The following is a 19,898-nucleotide window of genomic DNA, read 5'->3' as shown; positions in this document are numbered from 1 at the left end:
CAAATATTTTTATGAAGCTTTGATGAAGTTACCAATGATGTTTATTAGTTACGGAGCTTTTTCAACTGCTTTCGATGAAAAAGAAGCTATTTCTAATTTGTGTATAGTAGTGAGAAAATGATAGGCCCAATATTATGCCAAGATGCTTTGAACAATATGACAAAAAATAGATGTACTCGCAACCTTAAAAATGAATGCCTAAGGTATAACTAACCAAAATGTACTCTCAAGCATAAGTGAAAATACAACTTGCCAACTATGTACAATATAGATATGAAACTATTATATTGAGACAGTATAGAAACAGGCACATCTGCTGTAATCTTAATAAAATTCGTTCAATAAAAATGTTCGCTATAGAAATTTATGACAGAATACACACCACTAAAAGATTGGCAAATAGACGTGATTATACATGCAGTAGCTGTGCAGAGCTTGGGTGTAGGTAACAACAGATCTGTGTGGTTAGAGATTACGATGTCAGACCATTGACCTTACGATATGTACGTAAGTTATATCTAACAGTACGACTGCGCACTTCTGTATCTCCAAACTGCATTGGTGTATTGGAGAAACTGTTGTAAGCTTCCAGCTTCTCTGGGGAGATGGAGGAGTTGGTGAGGGTAGACAACGCTTCATCCTCTTCTGTTTCCTTTGCCATCGACCGGAGATGACGTTGTACGAATAATGCGAATATGTAGACACCAATGGAAGAAGAGAGGACCTGTTCAACACAAACTTACATGTACAATTAGCGCTACTCAGACAAGATCTTTTATTTATTTAAACCATAACAGTTTTATGATTGAAACCATCATCAATGGCAATGCGTGTATCTATCCGTCCTGCTAGCTGACTTAAATATACTGTATCTAGCATCTCCGCATCCTTAAAAGGACTTTAGGAACCCCTGGCTTCAGGTAAAATGAGATTGACTCGACATGGTATTGCTAAGAGGTGTGATTAAGCAGATTTGTCATGAGTAAAAATGTCAAATTCTCAAAATATCTACCATAACTCACTCAGACAAGAAGACAGACATTGAAATTGTTATCAAAATAATGAGTAATTTTCATACGCACTTGTACAACTGCCCAATTAAAAAACTAGCAAAATCTACACACCTGAACTATCTTCAAGACTAATCTATGTAAAAATCGGCGCACAATAGATACATAAGTTGAAAAGCATGTTCAAGCTTCCCAGCTCAACTCTATGGTCTCATAAAATTACTAAAGTATTTTCACTCTACTAATGATATGCATCAGACAAGCCTGCTATATGCTATAAACTAGCTGGTGCCTGATACTCCATCAGAAGCTGGTTGGTGCACTATTAGCAATACAGAAAGTATTTTTCAATGATATGATACAACTAATAATAAAATGGGCATGAAACAAGGACAGTTATTTTCCTTATGAATTTGTAATACTGTAATACTACACATAGACACGACTTTACCTGTTGTAAGGTTTGTTTGGAATTGTCTGATCAATGGATAAACAAATTTTCTACTATAACTTAGGAATGAAGAGCTAAATTTTGAATGGCAATCCATTAATTTCAAAGTTGAAATTTAAATTAATAAAATTAATACAAAACTTGAATTCGTTGTAATAGGATTAATATCATCATCAAAACTATTAATAACTTATGATTGATAATTCAACTTGAGATCGGAGATATAACAAATGGTGCTAGCTGAGCTATTAGAAGAATGGCAGAACTCAAGATAAGGAACTGACCAATGAGGCAAACCAAGTTATAATAAGGATAACTTGCGTCTTGAGAAATAGCTCGTAGCCGAACTTCATGCAGACGATCAGCTCTGTGAGATTGATTGCTCTGTAAAGAGAAATAGGGCTAGGAGGTTAGTAAACACACATTAATATTAAACACCTTGAACGATAAAAAGAGAATTTAAAAAACTATATATCGAAGCAGTGAAATAGGTACAGAAACCCGTAGCAAAGTGACAAATTTTCAGCAGGATGTGAAGACAACTCTTAGTAGATTAGTAAAATAAAATGGAATTATCTGAAAGGGCTATAGAGAAGTTAACTTGTCATTAGCAAAATATGTCCCGGGTGAACTAGGACAGGCACCAAAAAGGTTTAGTATCTCACATATAGAGCCAAGCTTGTGTGCCAAGCCTTGTGCAGCGAGTGTCAGTCACATAGCTGTAATACTGTCTAATGGCAGGAGCGGAGACTAAGATGATAAGAATCACTCTTGCCATTGTTAGCCTGTGGTAGGTAGGAACCTCAAAAATATGCTTTAGGAAGAATGTATTCAGCTCTGACAGCTACAAGGGTAGTAAGAGAAGCATATGGAAGAAGTTGGTCTAATAGATAAAATAGCAGCTAGTTGTGATGTCAGCAAAACAGAACTTGCAATTAAAACTAATCCACTATTATTAGCGATACGCCGGAGTGAACTTCTCAGCAGATGTATAGCTAAGTAACAAAACTATGAGGAAATAAAAGGCAATGCAAATAATTTTGTGTCAAATTTACCAGCATTTTTGTAAAAACATGGCTAGATATGTGAATGGATTGGAGCGTAAGCCTAAAGCGAGGCAACTTCACTATCAATCAGTGACAAAATAATGTGGCTAAAGTTTAGTTTGATTTGCTAAGAAATGCAGCAACACATGTCTCAAAAATAAACAAAAACAAGCTACCGGTAATTACATTTAGAGGGTGTCTAGCAGATGCTCTCACGCCTCCTAGTAACTACATGTATATCTGGTAGGTGTCTATATGATGCCACACATTTACTGGTAACTACCGTAAAACCTCTAGTTGAACGCCATGTTGATGCCAACATCTTCTCTGTAGTAGCGTTTTATTAGAGGTGACATTCAAATAGAAGGTGACAGTGTATTTTTCAAATAGCTCGTCAGATTTTTGAGAAGATAAATTTAACCATTTTTATGGGCAAAGCGAATGTCACCTATATTTTGCTCTCTCCTTCGTGAGAAGCGATATTAACCATTTTGGGTGCAATAAATCTGCTATAACTTACCTCCAACTTGTCGTAGATCTTTATAATATAAAGATCTACGACGAGTTAGAGATAGGATTTGTTATGAACTCATATACATATACGTTTTTCATATACATTGTATGTTGAAGTATCAAGACCGCGTTAAACAAAGAACTACTATTAGCCTGATACATTTATTAATTATTTCTATGGTGTTGCTTTCGGAGTTAAAGAAAAAACCGTAAGCTGTAGATTTATGTAGAAAACGGACATCGATACGAACAACAACCACGAAATAATTCATTGTTAATGATGTAACCGAGTCATTACTAGCACCGTTTGTGGACTCTTTTTTAGTAATCACTGGCTATTATGAGTTCGTGAAGATCAAAGAATGTCAAAGTGGCGATCAAATAGAGGTGGCTTTCAATTAAAGGGTGGCGCTCTATTTTTGAACTCTTCCATAGTAGCGGTCAAATAGAGGTGATGTTCAAACAGAGGTTTTACTGAATATTTATTTAAGCGTTTAGCTGATGTTCACACACCTACGAGTAACTATATTTAGTAGGTGTTGCCTGATGCCTACCTGAAACATGATTACCAGGATGGCTACTCCAACGATTCTCATGAAGCTAGAGTTGGGGTCGAGCCATTTATTAGCTGTCCAAGTCTCTGGAGTAAACTGAAGTACTGCCCTTCGAATCTTTCCTGTAGTGCTCTGAATGTCTCTACAAGCGCCAACGAGAATGTCCTACTTGGGCATACCAAGACATTAAACGGTATTTGATACTCGCTAGCATTGTAATATAAAGAATAACCTATTCAAACACACAAGCTAACAGAGTTTAGCTCAAAGCAAAATCAGCAACTATACAAATGATAAAAAATGTCCTTTGGTGAAAAATTCCAGCAAAACCTACAGAAATCGCTTGAGCCAGCATACATTTAAAAGTATTTCGGCAGCGATGTTTGACCAATATTGTGTGAGTGATAATGGAGAAATAAGCGTTACCAGAGTGTAAAAACAAGAATATTACCCAAACTTATGAAGAAAAGAGTTCAAAAATGAAGTCAACAGCGATACATGTATTTGTTGTAGTCAAAGATTGTATGCTATAAAACATTTCAGTCTCCAGAAGTTCAGATTCTGAATAAAGGATCTCACTTTTTGTCAATGAAAACAGTCGGTTACAGATAATCCTTTGATGTCAAATTAAACTGGTGCTCCAAAAGAGTTATTGATTTTTGTAAAGCAGTAAATTTCCATCGGCTCATTTTTACTGCAACCATGATCGAAATTACCTCCCCTAGCCTGTCGATGATTACAAAAGATTCGAGCATCCAATAGCCACAGACTACATATTTCAAGTTGATGTAATTCAATAAAGGAAAAATTAAGATTATTCCTTACACCTATATAATGGACAACTGTATATTCCCCATTTAATGGTAACAGTATCATATCAGTGTTTTTATAGCTAAAAAGTTCATGTTATTCATTTTTTGTTTTACATTAATAGTGGCAAAATAAACCTAGCAGCCAGTAGTACCATAAGAAAATATACAATATTCGTGTTAGTAACAGGCCACCCAAACTGACACCAAATCATAATAATGCAAATGCAGCAATGTAAAAAGGTAAACATATAATAACACTTTAACAAATTAAAAAATTAAAAGCAAAAGTGTGTTGTCAAGCAACATTTAAGGATATAATAGATTTTTCAAATCATGGGTTTGAAAAACACGCACGTGTCTGGTGCACAGTACGTGTGTGAATGACGTTGAGATGAATAGAGTTGTCTGCTCTTCGAATGTAAGTAGAAATTATAGAGGAAACAACTCTTGATGTTGTAAATTGTAATTAATAATTGTTTGTAGTATATTTACAGTTCATCAAACCTAAATTTTCTACAAAACACTGACATTAACTGATCATAGATTCACTGAAGTTAAGTCACAAAATGTTTTACATGGCTTTCGTTTTGCAAATAAAAAACGGCAGTATTCACCTTCATCAATTCTGCACATGCATCCACTTCAAACAAACCTGTACCAATATACTAAATATACTAACTATATCTGTGTGTTAATAAAATAAGTGTAACAAAGAAATATTCAATGATGGATAAAGGGTTTTAATCTACAAAATATTTCACAGAATACCATCCAAACAGTCAACATACATGTACATGCACGCTAACCAATGCGCTAGTTTTCACAGGTGATGAGTTATAAACCTTGTCCATGATTATTAAATAGCATGAAATGTCAATACAACTCAAATACAATACTTCTATTGCGACAAATATTTTCAAACTGTTAGCTGTGTCTCGTGTCTTGTCATATTCGTGGCAAACCAGGTAATGTTGTCATTTCAAAAGTCAATCAAATTCACATTGATCACTTTCCATAAATTTTAATTAAAACAAATTTAAGTGTCTAAATACAAAACTGGTGCTAGTCTGTCAGTTACTTGCACCAGAATCGCATATGAACACCTTTAGTTTACTCAGATGGCGACAGGAAGTGACAGCTGACAGGAAGTGACAGTGATAGCTGACAGAAAGTGACAGCTGACAGGAAGTGACGGTGACAGCTGACAGGAGGTGACAGTGACAGCTGACATGAAGTGACAGCTGACATGAAGTGACAGTGACAGCTGACAGGAAGTGACAGCTGATAGGAAGTGACGGCTGCTGTGAAGTAAGCTAGTGCTTGGCACGAGTACTTCTTGGCCAACGGGTTTTTCGGGTATCGGGTTTGTTGATACGAGTTTTATGCCTAAAGTTTCCAAACATTAGACATATTCTAAAATTTACAATGCAACCATAATTCTATTCGATTTATTTATTGTTTTTTATTATTTTTTAATGACCGATATTTGTGCTCGCAGCCTTGACCCTTTGAAGTTTGAACCCCAACCGTCGGTTTTCAGGCATTACGTAGGGTGTGTCAGAATCTCTATCAGCCGGAATTCTGGCATTCACACGGCTTTGTTTACAAAAGCCGTTTCTTCTAAGTAACAGCGTAAACAAATAAAATTAATTTTTGCGCAAGATATCAGACCAGAAATTTCACTTCCATTTGTAACAGTTTTCAAATATCTTTACCTACTTCCTTCATTTTAATATCAAATTTTATTTGAGCGATATCGCGAAAAAATTGACACGACTCGTTTGTTGGTAAGTCATAAATGATAGTGATGCAAATAAAGAATTTTATAATGCTAATAACAATTTTCCAGTATAGTTTGAGTCATAAAATAATGATGAACATGCGCTCAATGGATATGATGTTATTGTAAATGTTTGTACGAGATTTTTAAAATTGTTCAAACTTTTATAGTTTTAGCCCGAATAATGGTGAAGTACTGTTTTTTTCTGTTTGATGACCTTTGCTGTGGGTTGCCCGACCTTTTACTAGTGTTTTACCAAATACTATTGTATTATGAGCGCCTTCAGATATATATTATAAAAATTTAAAAACTTCGGATTGTTGGACAAATTGCCCAGGGTTACTGACACGCATTGACAAAAAGCCAGGGTTCAAATGGTTAACACGCGGGTTATCAAACAGTGTTTAGAACGCAGGGCGCAATAGACCGAGTTTTTGTCCACTCTACTTGACGGATCTGTGTACCAAAACCCAAGCTGGCAAGTCAAAACTTGAACCCCCAAGATCAAAATGCTCAAAATCTCTATTACCCGAGACTCGAGAGAAGATAAACCCGCGAGTTCAACGAGTGTATTACCCTTGCCCAGCACTAATGTAAACATTAAAACCAAGCGAAGGACACATACTTAACACTCTCCCAGTGAAAGCTTCGCAGTTCCATCTTCCGGCAGATCCACATCCCGATATGAATACCAAGGCCATTGCATGCAATCACATCTAGTATGATGCTATCCCACCAGCATTCAGCGAAATTAGGAAGAAGGTGCAAAAATGCCAACTGCAAGTAAAATTTCAAACATGACATAATTAGTTGAATCCTTGTAAAACTGGATTCTATTTCATCATAGCGTCATACTTTATATAGCAAGAGCACTCGCTCAGCCATTTTACATGAACAACGTACAGCACTTTATAGCGACTTCCTTCAAGATAAATAGTAACATTTCTAAGTTGTCACACCTTACACTCTAACAGTTGGATATCACAGTAATGCTACGCACTCTGTAACAACGGAACTGATCGAAGGTTATCATAGTTTCAGGATCAAATATTCATACCATAAAAACCTGCAGCTGTGTAGTAAAAATCACAGTTATGCCCTTACAAATAATTCATTCCTTTATTTACATGTCAGTAAACTAACAGACTTCCATCATGAGGTAACAACATCTAATAGGCCACACTAGGTAGCCATGTAATAATAGACAATAAACAGCACAATGAATGAAAAACTCACTTCTGTCAACTCCCATGTGACGCTGATGACCCAGCAGAGGCCATAGTGACGAATGAGAAGCGCTTTTAATATCCAGCCAACAACATGTCCAAACACGTATATATCCATACAAGACTGGATCCTCTCTAGAGACACCCTGTTACAGTCCTGGGCATAAAGCTGCAAAACATGCAGACTAGCTGGCTAGAGATGAGGGTTGAATGTACTCCTGAACATTTATTTAAGTATAAGTGCCGGTATAAGTTAGTTTTCACTGATCAGAATATAAAAATAATTCTCTAAACTTTAAAATGTGTATCATTATGAGCTGTATGAAAACCCTACTTTGTTTGAGAGAGACTAGCGCTAGTGCATTTGTGTAGTTTTAATCTCATATTGATAGCCATGTATACGAGAGAGCACAAATCCCCTTAAGTTAACACTTACAAGGCTTTAGCCACTCAGTAACCTAATGAAGTTCTGTTAGACGTATTCACGCCAACACACAGGGAATATAGTTGAATTATGATTAATACTAAAGCATTTCTGTCAGAGCTCAATACCTCACTCCTGCCTCTCTTATCATGCAGAGCGTCAGTGACTACCACACGGATTAACATTTTGAAACCTAACCTGTATATACAAACAGATCAGTATTAACAACTTTATATTGACTGTGAAAGCACTTAGAATAGCACATTTCCTTTTGAACTGATCATCACTTTGAAGCTCTAAGCTTGCACCACTAAAAAAACAGAGATCAAATAAAGTACGTAAATAGTTTTTTTTTGACACTCACTCTTTTAAAAAAGTGATGCTTTAGAAGTAACTGAAGAAACATAACGGTTGCAGCACACCGAGTCTGATAGAGTGTATATATTTGTTGTGAATAGAAAAATAGTTTTAGTGTAAAGCTCTTGGTACTGAGAAGCTTTCTAGTTTTGTCTATTTTGAACCTTCGTTACCAAGAATTTCAATCAGTGAGTATTAAAAACTGATGTTCCGTCAGCAGCTATTTTTCATCTTTCAATCGGTTAGAAATACTCTCAGTATTTCAATGATCGGCCAATCGACTTGAAACTTCAGAATTATATTAAAAACGTATTACGCACAAAACGACTAACTTTTCGTAACCTTATGTAACCGGAAGTCCAGGAAAACAAAGTGAAACTACTAAGTCGAGTTTACTCTGGCATGGGATCAGGTGGGAAAACAACTCTCTGAATTATCTTCAGCCCAGGCTTCAAAGTTTAAATCTCAAAGTTTGTTTTTGGTCTGTCCAGCTATAGCGTTTGAAATCTAACAATGAAAATCCGAATTGCACAAGAATTGATCTTGGAACCTCCTGATCACAAGAAAAGAAGTAACACATTAGGCTACATGAGATGCAATGGATTCATTGGGCGATGTGAGTCACTATCTGGATTAAAATAGCATAGGGTCTCTGCGTTATGGGCAACGTCACTAAAGCTTGCTCTCACGGCTTTTATTAGTAAGTTTAGCAATACGGATACTAGCTTACTCAAATTACCCAATGGCAACAACATTATCCGCCACTGTTTATAAGCTGTTTTTTAATACCCATGCAACGCCGGGCATCCGGCTAGTTATAATATAAAGTAAGGCTGACCAAATAGCATGTCCGTCTTCGCTGATGGACACTCGAGCTATAGTACAACCCATGTATGAATCACTAGCGATGGAAGGGATATGAGTATCAAATTATTAAGTGTTTTCAGCAATACTCACGGGCAACACTAAGGTGAAGTTCTTCAGCTCTGGGCAGATCCATCCGACCAGATATCGAACTGTACCATAGTTTTGAAAGATGACAAAGACTAAAGCTGTGAAGTATAGGACGCTGAAGCCTACAAAGTAACTGGATCAGTATTAATAGCTTCAGTACCAGCTTGTGTTTTAGTGCAACTCAGGGTTGTGTCATCACAAGCGCCTTCAGTCAATTCAGACAACGTCTGTCACACGACTATGAACTGATTGGCTAGTCTGGAGTTACTTGCAACTAATACCTGCTGCTAAAGGCTGGTAAAACCTGTATGTCAGAATTGTCTCTCAGTAATTATTCATAGACTATGTACACTCTAGACCAACGGCATTACTGATACAACGTAGATATGGCGGGCAACATTACAGCTGTCAAACTTTCCCGATATTTCGCCGTGCATCCATGACAGTTCATACAATGCGCACCACTTCGGCGACGGTGATTGGCTGTTGCGCATCGCGTAATCTATTTCCCTCTGTGATAGTTGATGAGAAATACATGTAATATATATAATGTGGACGCTGAAATAATTTCATCATTTCAGTGACTGTATTATATAATGAGAATATTATACCGCGGACTATTCGCTGATGTCAATGCAGATGTGTTTGTGATAGTGTGAACAATGTTATTAGAGACGATCACCGATGCATTGTGGGATTAACACCGACATACTGCGATATAGTGTACACCAGCCTTGAATACGTCTACTGGTTGCACAGCGGGCTAAATACAAACTAGCTGGTGCCTGATACTCCATCAGAAGCTGGTTGGTGCACTATTAGCAATACAGAAAGTATTTTTCAATGATATGATACAACTAATAATAAAATGGGCATGAAACAAGGACAGTTATTTTCCTTATGCATCTGTAATACTGTAATACTACACATAGACACAACTTTACCTGTTGTAAGGTTTGTTTGGAATTGTCTAATCAATGGATAAACAAATTTCCTACTATCAGAGTTTAGCACCCTAATAAAAATGTAACGTATTCAAGTAACTTAACCCTTTCGCAAGTATATTAATTAATTAAACCTTTGTGTACAGAGTGAATATATTTGTAAAATGACTAACAATTTGTACATAAGGATACATAAAACGTCATAACTTTTTTATTTACAGGAATAACTACATGAAATTTGAAATACATGTAACTCACACACATAGAAGTCACTACATGTGATAATTCTTGAAGCAGTCACCTTTGCACAACCCCACCCCATAGTCCTTGCACCATGTCATAATTCTCGTGCCTTTGTAGTTGCCATCACCTCGGTTACTAGCACATACCGCACACTTTTTTCGCTTTTCATCTGGAATGCTTTCCAGAAAGTGTCTCTCAATCTTTCTGCTAGCAGGTGTGCCAATACTAGGTCTTCCGACTTGACTGCGTGGTTCCTTGTAGTCGCCAATCAAGCTTTCGACAACATTGATAATAAATTAGTGATGAGTCAGTGATTTGCGGGTCCTATTTGAAGTTTCTTTGTAACATATGTATGCATTTGTGAGAGTTCGGTCAATCAAGTGAAACACTACTTTTTTCCAGCATTTTACTGTTCAAAACTCTGCTGCATTCGCATCTGATCACTCAAATCAACGCCACCCATTCTTGCATTGTATTCCTGCACCACCTGAGAGATTGTTCGGGTGTCACTAAATCGTCGTCGCACCACATCCACTTGTTTAGCAGGTGCATGAGTGGTTAGTAATCGTACCTGCTTACGATCCATCCAGTTTATTGCTAGCATGCTCACTTTTCTGCATGTAATAATGTCTCCTTTCTGTTTCAGTTTCATTTCCTGTGGAAGTCCTTTACGATTGGCCTGAACTGTGCCAGTGACATACACACCATTTTTCAATATTTCTTCACAGAGCGGAACACTGGTGTAATAATTGTCTACAACGAGATGATGATTTCTATCAAAGAGGCCAGACATCAAAGTTTCACGCACCTTGTAAGGCTGGCTGTGAACTGATGTGGGCATTCCATTCATGTGATAGAGCGTTCGGAAACAGTAGCCTGTTTTTGCATCGCAAATGTTATATACTTTTGGACTCCATTGGTGGTGTTTCTTTATTCATATGTACTTGACAAGGTTATGGCGACCCTTGAATCCAACAATAGATTCATCAATCGATATTGTACATGACAGTTTGTACTGGTGGGACCATGTAGCATTCAGATGGTCAAACACTGGGCGGAATTTGTATATTTGGTCATACTTTGGAGAACCGCGTTTTGGTTTATTGTTACGGTATGAGACACATGAAAGAAACGTAGAATGAGTTTAAATGTTTCCATTTTGAATGTTTTTCTAAACACTGGAGTGTCCTGTGAGAAATGAGTGGTATCCCAGTACAAGTAGAATGATTGCTTACGCACAAGGCTCATGTTCAATAGTATGCCAATAAAAGCCCGCATAGTTTTTACATCAATGTCTTTCCATAACTTGACTTTACTATTATCTTTGATTGCGTGGTTTTGTGACAAATAATACTGGTAATATTGATTTGTTTCATGTACTATGAGCTCCCACAGAAACTGTCCACCTTCACTGAGCAGGGCAAAAAACTTGTCAAAATACTGTACAAGTTCAGCATCTTCAACAGGATTGAAAACAGGTCCACTTGTTCCAGTAAAATTATTCAGAATGACTGAGTTAGCATCATAAATATATAAACCCTCACCCATGGTGTAGCACTAATAGTAGTTAAATCCTGGCCATCGGAATGTTCAGATTCATCACTATCACTACCTGTTTCTAATTCTACATCGAAATCATTGGCATCAACATCGAAATCATTGGCATCAATATCGCTTTCACTGGAGCCAGATTCATCAGTTTCAACCACATAGTCAGCAATATCTTCCTCGTAGTTGGTTCTAGTAGCATTTTTTCGACGTTATCTCTTCATTTGACTTGCCATTTTTTTGTTTCGATAGTAGTTTTTAGCGTAGTAGTAGATTGCGATAGAAGATGTTTCGGCTGTAGTTGATCGCCGTAGTGGTAACCCTAGAAACTTTGTTCTTTTGTTAGGTTTAACTGACTATTACAGCGAACCCAATAAGATTATGTTTAATAATAGAAGGTTAAAAGAATAATTCGATGAACTAAACAAAAAATAGCCAATAACAGAACGTCTGACAAAAAACGGCTGTCGGGATTTCCCAAATGACATAATTGTCGCTATGCTCAAAACTACCGGGGACATTAATGTTGCCCCGCTTACGAAAGGGTTAAGCCACACAGTCCAATATATATACTTTCTACGTAAGTGTTTTGATTGTTTTATTGCTACATGCTGTTACTAGGAAATTTGTTTATCCATTGATAGGACAATTCCAATTGAACCTTACAGCAGGTAAAGTTACGTATATCTAACATATATGAAGACAGATAATTATGACTCACCAAAGACGCATCTCCATAGGAGGGGGTGTGGCCTTGTGAAGGGACCTATAGAAGAACAGCACAATTCTAAATGGTTTATGAAACTCTCAGTTGATTGAACGGATTAGGGAAAAAAGCGAACAGCTGGCCAACGTAGAAATGAACAGTAGATTAGCAGTTGTGATCAATAAATCACCATGACCGCTGAAACCCTCCATAAGTATTGAATCCTGCAGCCATGTAATTTCAGTCAGCGGAAGCTAAGTGGGTGACAAATATAATAATCAGAAAGATTAAACCTTTAAAATTATAGGTTGACGCTATTTTAAGCATCAAATTTCTATAAATATCTATTTTTGTTTCAACACCTGCTTGAATTAGTCTAACTGTACGTATATGCTAAAGGTTGGGTAGAGTACGAAAGCAAGCTTACCATTCTAACTGGACTAAGTAAAACTCTAGAAACAACAATAAAGATTGGTTTGTAAGCCAGAGCTATTATTTAGTACAAAAACAAGGTCATTATTATACAATTTATGGTACATTAAGGAATTTTACATTAAAAAAATTCTATTAATATCAAATGTTAGTCGAATCAAGCTCAATCCACGGAAAGTGACATGTAGCTGAGATTTAGTACGTATTTTTATAACTTATTGCTATTGATACAGGACAGTCATTACTACCTGAGAACATTCTAGAAACAAGCCACCTTTAAATATGGTCCTTTTATGAAGGGCCATTTTCCATGTGAATGTTAACCTTATTTTGTCTTATGATAGATTTTAAAACTTGTGTGACTACATTTCCACACATGGTGAATAACAATCCTTCTACGACTCAATCAATTATCATATAGAACATCAACTCGATTATCATTCAAACTTGTCTAACAACAAAAATCACCAACTAACTATTCAACAAATGCACCTACCATTAGGAAAAGCAAGACAACTGATAACAATGAAGAATGTAACAACAGAAAGCCCTCCTTTCCACAAGTTGCTATCGACACTCGAGTCATCTCTACAAGAATACAAGTCAATTTACGTGTACGTACACTCAGTATTGTAAATAGTACAGAGCGTCGCGGGGGCAAGAAATAGGAGCAATGACAGCGATATTAAGAAAAAAACACAAGACCAACCACTTTTTATAAACCCAGAATACCAGAAATATTTTCACTAAGAATACGAAGATAGTACATAGTACGGGTTTCACAAAACTAGTCAATGGAACTATAACCTTAAACGCTTTCAGTGTTTTAGCTGTGGTCATCAACCTCTTCAGGTAAGCAATGTTGAAGACAAGATTTATAATACTAAGGTGTAGGACAACTCCACTGTTGATAGAATAGAGTTACTCATCTGCTTATACCCAGTTCAGCATTCCACATTGGTTGTATTTGATCGATACAGCTTTTCTTTATTAATATTTTAGACTATCTCAGACAGCTTTCTATAAGATGGCGTTTATTAATTAATTTTACTCGTGATTTCAACGTTTGATAGTAGATGGCATTTCCAGAAGAATTTTAACATCTGATCATCTCTAAAAATGAAGTTGTCTGCACTACCAAATAATATTTATAGAGTTCATGCTGGTGAACGCTAGTCGCCTCACAAGTTGATAATCTACTATACAATGAGTAAAATTTCAGCAAAAGCCATCAATAAATAAATATATGCCTAGTAAAGATCTTTGCAATCAAATTTTTATTCGGACGAAACATACAGAAAATGCTGTTTTCATACTTTTGTACCTTCAAATGCTGTATTCCTTTGAATTAAGAAGCCCAGAATAAAATTATATTCTCACAGTTTATATTCGAAGGAAGCTCACCATTTTTCTGGCTTTTTATTTTCTAGTCTTAAACATGTATAGGAAGAACACCAACTACTAATAACCGAAGCAAACTATATTACTACTGCCATATTACTGAAGGAGATACAAACTCACATCAGATGTATAAACGCAAAGTATTTTAACAAATCATTAGTCCACAATGATATCCTGGCTGGTAGGTTATTTGATGGTCAAAAACATTACATGCAATTCAAAGAGAAACACTTGATTAATACATTGGTAATAAATGTCAAACCAAATTTGATTATTCCAGAAATCAAAGACAGCACTGGAATTGACGATTGTATACATTTTAGTTCCTACAGGAAAGAGATTACAGATAGTAAGCATACTCAAACCAAAATTACTGCAATTATAGGACAGCCGAATCTAGTAAACAACAAAACTTAATCGTCTGTAACAAATATGATAACATTCTTTTGCATAAAAGGTGTACTAACTGAATCTAGTTAGTCACAACAAACACAAGGATGTGTTAAAATTGGTGCATTCCTAACTATAGGCCAACTCATATATTGATATATAGACACCGTAACTATGGCAACCATGATTGTTAACAAACTCAACAACATACCCAGATGAGCACGTGGTGACATATTGGCACAACATCTACAGCAGAACATACGCACGGAGATAAAAAAGCGTAATGAAACAGACTAAAAGTAAAGCTAGTAGAAGTTAATAAAGTCATTATCTACTTGGGAGTATTCAGCTAGAGACTCAGACAGTACAGTACGTGTGAATGACCCTGAAATGACCTTTCTGTTTGTTTTCACATGAGCTAGTTTAACCTGCTTTGTCAAACTGGTGAGGAACCATGAAGTGATTGATATGGTTGCTTAAAAACGTGACATTAAAATGATGGTGATATCTGTACCATAGCATGACCCCTTACGATAGCCTTATCTAAAATGGCTCATTACAGTAATATTACCCTAAACTTAGTAAAGAAATGTTTAATAGTGTGCATGTGGGAGTCCTCCAAAAGTCCATAGCATAACGACAACAGATACCGTAGCTTTGAGCAGTTGTAAGCAGCTGTTTCAGCGGTGCTTGATATTACAAATTTACAACAGTGCCTGAAGTCCAGATAGAATTGGAGCAATTTCAACACTTAAATCTTAACATTCTGTTTGTTTTGGTTCTACGAAGCAAATACCAGATGATAGAAATATTTTAGCTGTTACAGAGTTCTCCTCCAACCCACAGCATATTGCTTTCACATTACTTGATTTATGAATGGCCTTCACATAGAACAAACAATCCCTCTCATAGATGCAACTAAGAGGACTGACCAAAACAGAATGTGCAAAAATCTATATTTTAAAAGCAATCAAAAAGCCCAAAACAGGTTTTGCTGACATAGTAACAATGACAAAAGCAAACATTTTAGCGCTCCTTAAAATAATATTTGAACAGTAAGGTATCAAAATGTAATATATAATAGAATTAAATTACAATGTGTAAGACAAGACTCAGTATTAGGTTTTTATTCATTGTGTAGCATGAAAACGGTCTCTTGTGCAGAGTATGCACAAGCCATTGTAGTGTAAATAGTTACGACAAGGCTTTGGGTTAAAAATTTTCAGCTGTTTTTTTCAGCTTGTTCACACACAAGTAAGATTTTTATACCTAATATTTTACCGGCCAATGAAGTGAGTTTTAGTATAACCAAAGTAAATAAGCAGCCAAAACTAATATCGCGCGAAGTTGAGCCGAACAACAAGAGACTAGTTGCAAAACTCATTTTCTTTCAATTTTTTTGATAATTCTGTTTTTCAATGTTACTGTTGTAGCCATAAAATCTGACCAGCTAGAAAAGCATAGCCAATTGGAAAACAACGGGAGAACGAGACAAAGATGCTGATGCAACACCCCTGAGGCACTATTGGCCGAGACATGATAACATTCAGTGACAGTCGTTAGTTGCTAGCTGAAGCAGGAGACACTCGCTTGATTCCATCAATACAATTCACTTAATGTAATTACCAACCCTCCAGGGGACCCGAGAAGGGAGAACAACCTTTTGTCCATGTCTCAATCCTGTTACAAATGAGTTCATCAAATAGAACATTCCAAACAAGTGCTGTTTGCCAACTACTGTATAGTAGTAGTAAATTTTAGGACTCCTGATCATTCATTAAAAGCTGTTGACAAGACCAATTACATCAGATGATTTGGAGATTAAACTTTTCCAGCCACCTTACCGCAAAAAATCGGAATGCAATTTGGCAGTTCAGTTATTAACATGAGCAATTTTTGCTGTGCAATCTGTTTTTTTTGGCACTGGCTGATGAAATTCCATTTAATGAAACATCCAATGCAAATGAGGAATTCGATATAGATCACCAATTTTAAGGAGAAACTCACTATAGAACAGCCAATGATAATGACGAATTCACTAGAGAACATCCAATGATAATGAAGAACTCACTAGAGAACATCCAATGGTTATGAAGAACTAATACTCAATGTAAATGTCTTTTTTCATCTAATTATATTAATAATTGACAAACCAGAATTAATATAAACATGTAATAATATTATAAATGAGACAAATGTAACTACTAATATACAATTGCAAGGTGTTACAATATTATGACAAATTCTTCAAACAAATAGTTAGATTGCTAACGGTAATCAGAAATGCAGTTGCTGTGAATTACAACCTTCTGCCTATGCACCAGATTCTGCCAGCAGTATGGCATAACATAAAATGGCAAAGGAAATCACTTAGTCGTAATTTATCTAAACCCATTATCTTAGCGAGAAGATAGACAGTGTTATATTGTCTATTCAGAGAAGGTCAGCGCGCCTACTACATCTATTATAAGAGTGACAGCGCATCTACTACTAAGAACTAGTTTAAAGATGAATAGATGATAGCCATGGAGAAAGGTGATGATGAAAGATTGCATGTTTACTGATTATGATATCAACGATCCATAATTATTAAAGCTGTCATCACTGGATGTTGTACATGAAAATGTTTTTTTAAGATGACTATCTGCAAGTGGAATGCTTGTCATAGTTTCTCTATAACAGTTGTTCAGTAAAGCAATCCTTCATTTTTTCGTGACGTCATTCTATCGGTTTCTGCCATCTTTATGGACAACTTTTATCGTTAAAAACACGAAGCTTTTGCAATTAATTATTGCAAACAATGCTTTTGTTTGCAAATTTTTTATTTTAGTATCAAAACAACACCGAAAAATACTATTAATCAAAAGAATGACGATCGCTTTCTACAAAGATGGCGGCTTTTTCATGGACGAGCTCATGTGCAAACAGGGTGATGACGTAAAAAAAAATGATGGATTCACAAGAATGACTGGAAAGAGAACGACATTGAAAATGATTAAAATGGTTTCAGTATCAAAATATATTGTGACAAATGTATTTCCAAATCCAAAATGTGGTGAAAAAATTTGTCAAAGATGTCGATAAGGAGCATATGTTTAGCGTTCTCCACGTTATCTGCTAGTTGGCTAAAGTATTATTACCAAGCTGTTTAAACAAATACAGGATCCTTTTGAGAATTGTCAATACATTGAACCTGTATATTAATGCCTCTCAAAAACAAAACAATCCACTTAGTTACTGCCACTATCTCTGCCCGTGCCTCTTTGTGTTTAACCAATTCAGAAAGCTTTGTCATTCTCAAAACTCAATTTCACCAAGTCATAATTTAGAGGTTTGAGCCCCCGAGTTATGAGAAATCTTGATAATTGATGTCCTTTGACTGCTCGGCCAAGGTGTAGTGAATCAGGCAAAAGAACTTTGTTTAAGTTTTTGCTAGGTTGCAGTTAACTTATTCACTTTTAATGCAGAGGAAGATGGCTGGAGGAAAGGATTGGATTAACATAAAACAATCCGAGATACTAAATGCCTCTAGTCAAACATTCCATAAACGCAAACCTCCTGTTAGTGATAATCTTTAGCTTTTGAAGATAATTAAAAGGTGATCTCAATAGCTAGCAATGCCTTGTATCAATATCAACGAAATCTTCTAGCGCCTTTCAAACTCAAAATCAATACCTAACATTTTCCTAAAAGCTATCAAGCATGTTTGACTTTGTAAACGTAATACCAATGAAATACCAGAAGCAGATCTAATGAGTAGAACAACCAATGGCAGCTCTGGCTGTATATTTTGACTGGATATATGTATTTCATAGTGATCTCAGGCAGACCCAAACGGTTTGTTACCATTATATACATCGACGCCTTCTGACAATTCATATACATTGAAAGCACAAGCCATTGCAAAAAATTAGATATCAGTTGTGAAATACTACTAAGAAAGTCTAAAATCGCTTAAAGTTACCTTAGCACTGATCAAAATCTATCAAATTACAAATTTTATGAAAAATCATTGCAATATATCTAGCTTGAGAAGGTACATACACCTGAAAAGAAAGACTGTAGCCTAATGTGCAAACCTAACAATCATTCAACCAATATTACTAAACATGAGCTAAGGCTTATGTTTAAAAATATATAATAAAATAAAATAGTTCTAAGTACATATTTAAATGTGTTGTACACTGTAGGTCTAATTGCTATATATAATTACTATATAATCAGACATGCCAACCCAAGAGTGGGGCAATGCGTGAGATTTGGTTTTGGGGCAATTGATGTATCAATGATAGTATATATAAAATTGTGAAAATTGGGGCAAAAATCTTACGCATTTCTCACGCATTTTCAGTTTTTCTTTAGGGTGATTGCGTGAGTCTCACGCCCAATGCGTGAGAGTTGGCAGGTATGTATATAATTACTCTACTCTAAAGAAAGAATGTTTCTTTCTGTTATGTTTTCAGTAATGAGGACTGCCGAATATAATATGCAGCTCTGATAATCCCAAGTAAATTAACATGCAGAATCTTTTTACATACTCGTTAGTATAACAAATTCGTATTAATTCCAATACTGACAGAAAGACGGGATTTATACAACTGGCCTCCAGTTCATTTCACAAACATTGGGTAACATTTAGTCACAAGCTACAAGTTTAGGTTTTGCCAAAAAAGTTTGACACAAAAAAGTTAAATATTTTTGCTTAAGCACTTATAGTAAAATACAAAGCGTTTTTGTAAATACTTCACGTTATATAAGCGTTAGAAATGGCTGGACTCACGAGTCTATAAAAACAAACCTTGTAAACGCCAAATAGACTAATCCCAGTAAAGATAGCGATAACACTGTAATAGTATGAGGCTTATAAAAAACTTCCAGCGTTATGTCTTCCACTTCCTTTTGGTTTATGTCGTAAAAGTGTTCACTAGTTTCTGAGCAGGCACTGTAAGTTCTCTTACGGTTGCCCATGCTGTTGATTCTAAACGCTTTGAATTATGTATGCCGGATTGAACAATCACATGTTTAAGGGGAATGTAATGCTGAATCGATAAGGTTTAAGGATTTGCGCTATCGTAACCCTGACCCCGTACGTCTTTGTTTTGTAAGG

The 19,898-nt window shown here is 36.0% G+C and overlaps 1 protein-coding gene across 1 annotated transcript; it reads right to left on the bottom strand.

Moving 5' to 3' along the window:
• Window positions 1–453: 453 nt before the first annotated feature.
• LOC137395211 (phosphatidylserine synthase 1-like) lies at window positions 454–19,762 on the bottom strand. Its single transcript, XM_068082056.1, has 10 exons — window positions 19,590–19,762; window positions 13,497–13,588; window positions 12,584–12,628; window positions 9,131–9,249; window positions 7,403–7,561; window positions 6,792–6,943; window positions 3,575–3,716; window positions 2,127–2,305; window positions 1,746–1,845; window positions 454–724 (listed from the first exon to the last, which is right to left on the bottom strand). Exons 1-10 carry the CDS (start codon window positions 19,757–19,759, stop codon window positions 473–475), a joined length of 1,410 nt encoding a protein of 469 aa, XP_067938157.1. The 5' UTR covers window positions 19,760–19,762; the 3' UTR covers window positions 454–472.
• Window positions 19,763–19,898: the final 136 nt, after the last annotated feature.

Source organism: Watersipora subatra, chromosome 4 (genome assembly GCF_963576615.1).
Source record: "Watersipora subatra chromosome 4, tzWatSuba1.1, whole genome shotgun sequence".
NCBI classification, from domain to species: Eukaryota; Metazoa; Bryozoa; class Gymnolaemata; order Cheilostomatida; family Watersiporidae; genus Watersipora; species Watersipora subatra.
This window is presented reverse-complemented; position numbering and strand designations above follow the sequence as displayed.